General features: G+C 30.6%; 1 protein-coding gene across 21 annotated transcripts in view; it reads right to left on the bottom strand.

The window, feature by feature from the left end:
- The window catches only part of LOC105475796 (forkhead box P2), a 600968-nt gene that overhangs the window by 66414 nt on the left and 529554 nt on the right, over nucleotides 1–5000 (bottom strand). For all 21 annotated transcript variants that reach the window (XM_071094601.1, XM_071094595.1, XM_071094597.1 and 18 more), the window contains one exon: nucleotides 583–720. In XM_071094601.1, the coding sequence (XP_070950702.1) occupies nucleotides 583–720 (138 nt within the window). The remainder of the gene's footprint in view (nucleotides 1–582; nucleotides 721–5000) is intronic.

Below are 5000 nucleotides of genomic sequence, written 5' to 3' on the forward strand. Positions count from 1 at the left end.
CACTCAGGGTTCCATATGGTATATATATTAGGAACACTGTGTTATTTTAAAAAGATAAATTTCATAAATTTGTGGCTCAGCTGCCTAATTTCATTATAATAAATAGATCCTTCTCTTTCTAAACGATGAGTATACTATCAAAAGGAAAATTGGGGATGTTACCATTCTCCATTTTAACAAAGTGGTCAATTCAAATTTCATACTTTTGTGAACTAAAAGGAATGCTAAGGTGTCAGGAGTTTTAAAAGCGACTATTATCTGATAAGTATTTTTGCATTTTTGTTGGCAAGTCAACAAATCGAATATACCTAAGCACTTGAATATTTAAATATTGGCTTATTCCATTTTCAAATTACACCTCCCTCTGCTCTTATTCTAGACTTTAATTATTTTTTTAAAAAACTAAGCAATCTAGATTTTCTTACGAGTTCTATAATTAAAATGTTACATTTATGTTCTAGCACACTAATAGGTTGTCCTTTCAAATGGAGACTGAATTGTCGAATATGCCCACTGCACTTTCAACTTAAGTGCACACCTTCTAAGCCATGCTAGAACACCAAAGCAGGTAACCCACATTACCTGCTGCAGCATGACGGCCTGCTGCTGTTGGAGAAGGGCTTGGAGCTGCTGAGGAGACAGGACTTGTTGCTGAAGGATCTGCTGCATTTGCTGAGGGGTGATCACCTGGGGAGTCATCATGGCCACTGACACAGGCACCTTGCACAGAAAGAGAAAAAGAAAGAGAAATGGTGGTCATAACCAAATATCTGTTAATCGACTTCACAAACATTATGTTATCGTTCATAAATTCTTTAGCAGTGAGGATCAATAATTTTTATGTCACATTTTAATATAACTTCTTTAAAATACTACTAAAGTATCACAAAACACAGACACTAGCTTTCCAGAGGCATCAGATTTCATCAAACTCTTTATGTTCCATAGCTCTTATTTAACAGGTTTAGATATTTGAACTTCGGCTATAATATCTATAGTCAAAAATAAACAACTACATGGCAGTGTTCTCAATACTTTATAATTGATCATCTCATCAATGTCACAGTGCTATAAATATAAAGGTTTCTGAAATGTCTTAAAAGTGTAATTAAAATAAATAATAAAGGTTAAAAAATTGGAAATAATATGCATATAAATATGTTATCCAAACTAGTAAAAAGCATGTGTACAGTATATTTACTTAAAAAATATAATCACCATCTTCAAAACTTTACATGTACATAATAAAGTACTAGAAAATACATGTCATAAAATTTAGCATATGAGAACACGTGGTAATTCATATAGGAGATACATATATATGTGTGTGTGTATGTGTGTCTCCAGAAAAATGACATACATAGGTCTTCTGAAAGAAGAACTCACAAAACTAGTATTCTAGCTCCTTCTTTAAACCTTTTCTTATTTCAAACAACTAAGTTTCTACCAGGAAGTACAAAAATTTAGCAATTACTCAAAGCTTATTCATTGAACTGAAAATAATAAAAGTAATTTACTTAAAACTTTTTTTCTACTACTTCCTTTATCTTCAGGGTTCTGAGGTTGAGAGGCAAAATGAAGACAAGGAAGAAGAAAAAGATATAACGGAAAAAGAAGGAAGGAAGGAAGGAAGGAAAATACGGAAAAAGGACAAGCTAGGGGGAAAGCCCTAGAGAAAGACGGAATGGATGTGAAGAAATAGGAAAAGGACGGCAAGAGTGGTGACCAGAAAAATCGGTATAGAAACCTAAAGTATATGCTCAGATAGAAGTCAAGTAACACTGTTTGAGGCATTACTTGTACTAACCAGTATGCCATCAAACAACTTGTCAACTTTCCAAGTTTGCAATCTTTGAAATAGCAATCACTTTCCTAGAAAAAACAATTCATTTTTACTGTAAATAAAAGCTAGTATCTCTTTAAATACTGTTTTAGGACAAATTAATTTGACAACATGTCTTTGAAAACCTAAAATGATTAACAGATATAGTTCAGAACTTATTTTAATAGTCATTTTTTAATGCAGTTCAAACTTTTCCAGTGTGGCACTTTATGTTATGAAGAAAGGAGAAATTAATAATGAAAAGAGGTTAGAAGAAGCACAAGAAAAAAAAAGAAATCCAGGGTGGATTAACTCTTCTCGCCAAAAAGAAATAAAGAACCAAATAAATCAAAATCTTTCATATTTAATACTGAAAAATAGCAATGCCTTTTCTTTTCTCCATGTTAACATATTCAGATTAATTAGATCAAATTGAGTAACTTGAAACATTATGACAGAAATTCAGTGATTAAAAAAAAATTTCTGTATTTTTAAAGAATATACTGGCATACCTATAAATTACTGAATTTGAATTTATTATAATAAAAAGCATTCTGAAATGTATATTGTAAAATTAATTCACCAATGGATTTTTCAAGTGTTTAGTTGATTTATAAAACTGACTGTCAGTTTACTTAACTGCTTGTTCTTTGATAAACAAATAGAATGGTTAGAACAAGTAGTTAGAAAAAGAAGTATCAATCTACAAAAATGTCTTTTCTTCAAACAATCATTTACCTCATACTATTTCCAAATAACAAGGAATCACACTGAAATGGATAGAGAAAGACAGACATATTAAACTAAAAAGGCTGTCAATCTAGATAGATAGATAGATAGATAGGTAGGTAGGTAGATAGATGATACAGAGTTTACAGATATGTACATGGATATATATATATAGAGAGAGAGAGATATGCCTTCTATAAAGTTAATCATAGATAAGAAGCTTGTCACACTTTTCACCTAACAGCCCCTTATTTTTTCAGTATATAGTGTTTTAATTATTCCCATATTATTCCTTCATTATTCTTGTACCTACAAGTACAAATACTTTATGTATAATGATAAATGACCTGTATGGGGAAAGTTCTATGAATGGAGGTATGCTATAAACCACTAAGAGTTTACAGTCAGATTTCAGCTTATACATATGACTGTAGAATTTGTTGTTATTGTGATTGATTTGATAAATGAGCAAATTTAAGCAAGTTTTCTATCTTCACATTCTTTAGAGTATACTAGTCCTTACGCTACATAAGTTAGATGATTATTTTTACTCTTAAAATGGTTTGAGTGCCTTTCAATTAATAGTTATGACATAAATATAACCATGACATTATTATCTTCTTAAGATCATATGTATTAAATGGTCACATGTATGTGATTTTTTAAAATTTTAATCAGATTCTGGCCTACCTTCTAGGAAACTGCCATCTAAAACTGACAATATACAGACATAAAAACAAATAGAAAGATAAGCCAATTAACACATACATGATTGAACACTCTACTTCTATGTGTACAAAAGACGTAAATTCAAATTAATTATGGAGGTAGAAAAACACAGGTACACTTCTGAGGGTTTTCTAACACCACAAATAGACTAATATTATCATCTCTAAATCCACATATATAAGCTCACCCAAACTAAGGAGATTACTAAAAATCTAAATTATTTAATAAACAAAAAACTAGTTTTTTCTACAACAAAGGTCAGTAATATGCAGACTCGTTCACTTGTAATTTGAAAAATGCTGAGCCTCCATTTTTTAGTTACTCATTGTAAGTGACACATTTCCTCTTTTCCTCCCTCATCGTTTATTGTTACTGTCCCATTTCATTTCCTTGCTACCATGAGCTACTCTAGGTATTCACTGATAAAAATGAATAAAGATTAACTGTATACACATAAAAATGTAGAGATTATACTACTTACAAATATTTAAATAGACAAAATCAGTATCAGCCTTTTAAAAATGTATGGATAATTTTTTTTGAAATACACATGCCTTAGCAAATTCAGTGTTAGACTTATGGAAATATTTTTCACTAAATATGTAATTTGATTCATGCAAATATTCTAATAAGGGATCACAATTTAGACGTGTGATATAGAAGAGGAGGGAGAACTTACTTCAGATGTTTTCTGGTGAGAAGGCAAATAAAAGTCTGGTGGCTGTACCACCGAATGAAATCAGAAGAAATAGCTCATTTTGAATGGGTATTTATCAGTTAAAATGTTCAAGTGTGAAGGAAGGAAATAGAGTCATGTTTGGTTGGGAAATTTTTTTCTCTCTTGGTATTTAATTTGCTGACAGATTTAAAATTCTCCTTAGTGGTGGACCAAACAAGGGTCTCCATTTATCCTTATTTATTATTTCATTACATGAATTAAGCACAAACCTGATATGATGCTCTGTGCACCAAGAAGTATTAGTTAATTGAATATAAAGATAAGGTTATGCATTCTAAAATGAGAGAGGGAAAATTCTGAAACTGTTTTGCAAACAGCCAGTGGTAAAAGTAAAAAAAACTTTAGGTATTATCCTAGAATAGGTAAGTATATTACAATTAATATCACTTATTATTAATAAGTTATTATTATTTAGTTATGACATAAATATAACCATCACATCATTGTCATCCTCAAGTCATATGTAAATCATAAAACCATATATATTATAAATGTGTTTATATTAAAATTTAAAGTATATGTCATTGAGGAGGTCAAAAAAGTTATTACAAGACAATGCAAAGATCATGTCTCTGTTCAAATGCATCTAAAGAGTTATTGTAACAGTTATGAAAACAAACCAAAATTTTTGTTTTATGTAAGCACAGTCTTTTTACAGCCCAGTTCAGTTGGAGCATTTCTGAATGTGCTGGGTTTGCATATTAAGTGCGTCACTTAATTAAACATCCCAATTATGTGTGGGAGATTGGAAAGGTTCTTAGTATAGTGTCAGTCCAATTCTTTCTTCACTAAATGTGAATTGGAAATAGCAGTCACAATCTATAGATGACATTTACAGTATAAAACATTATTTTCTTGTTAACAGGGTCTGCCAACTACTGCTTCACAGATCTTTTTATTCTTTGCTTAAAATTTGAAGACAAAGGAAGTCCTGACACCTTTGCCTTCTTGGTACTTGAAAAATGTAACTATGATAATTAA

The sequence above is a fragment of the Macaca nemestrina genome, chromosome 4, assembly GCF_043159975.1.
Source record: "Macaca nemestrina isolate mMacNem1 chromosome 4, mMacNem.hap1, whole genome shotgun sequence".
NCBI lineage: Eukaryota > Metazoa > Chordata > Mammalia > Primates > Cercopithecidae > Macaca > Macaca nemestrina.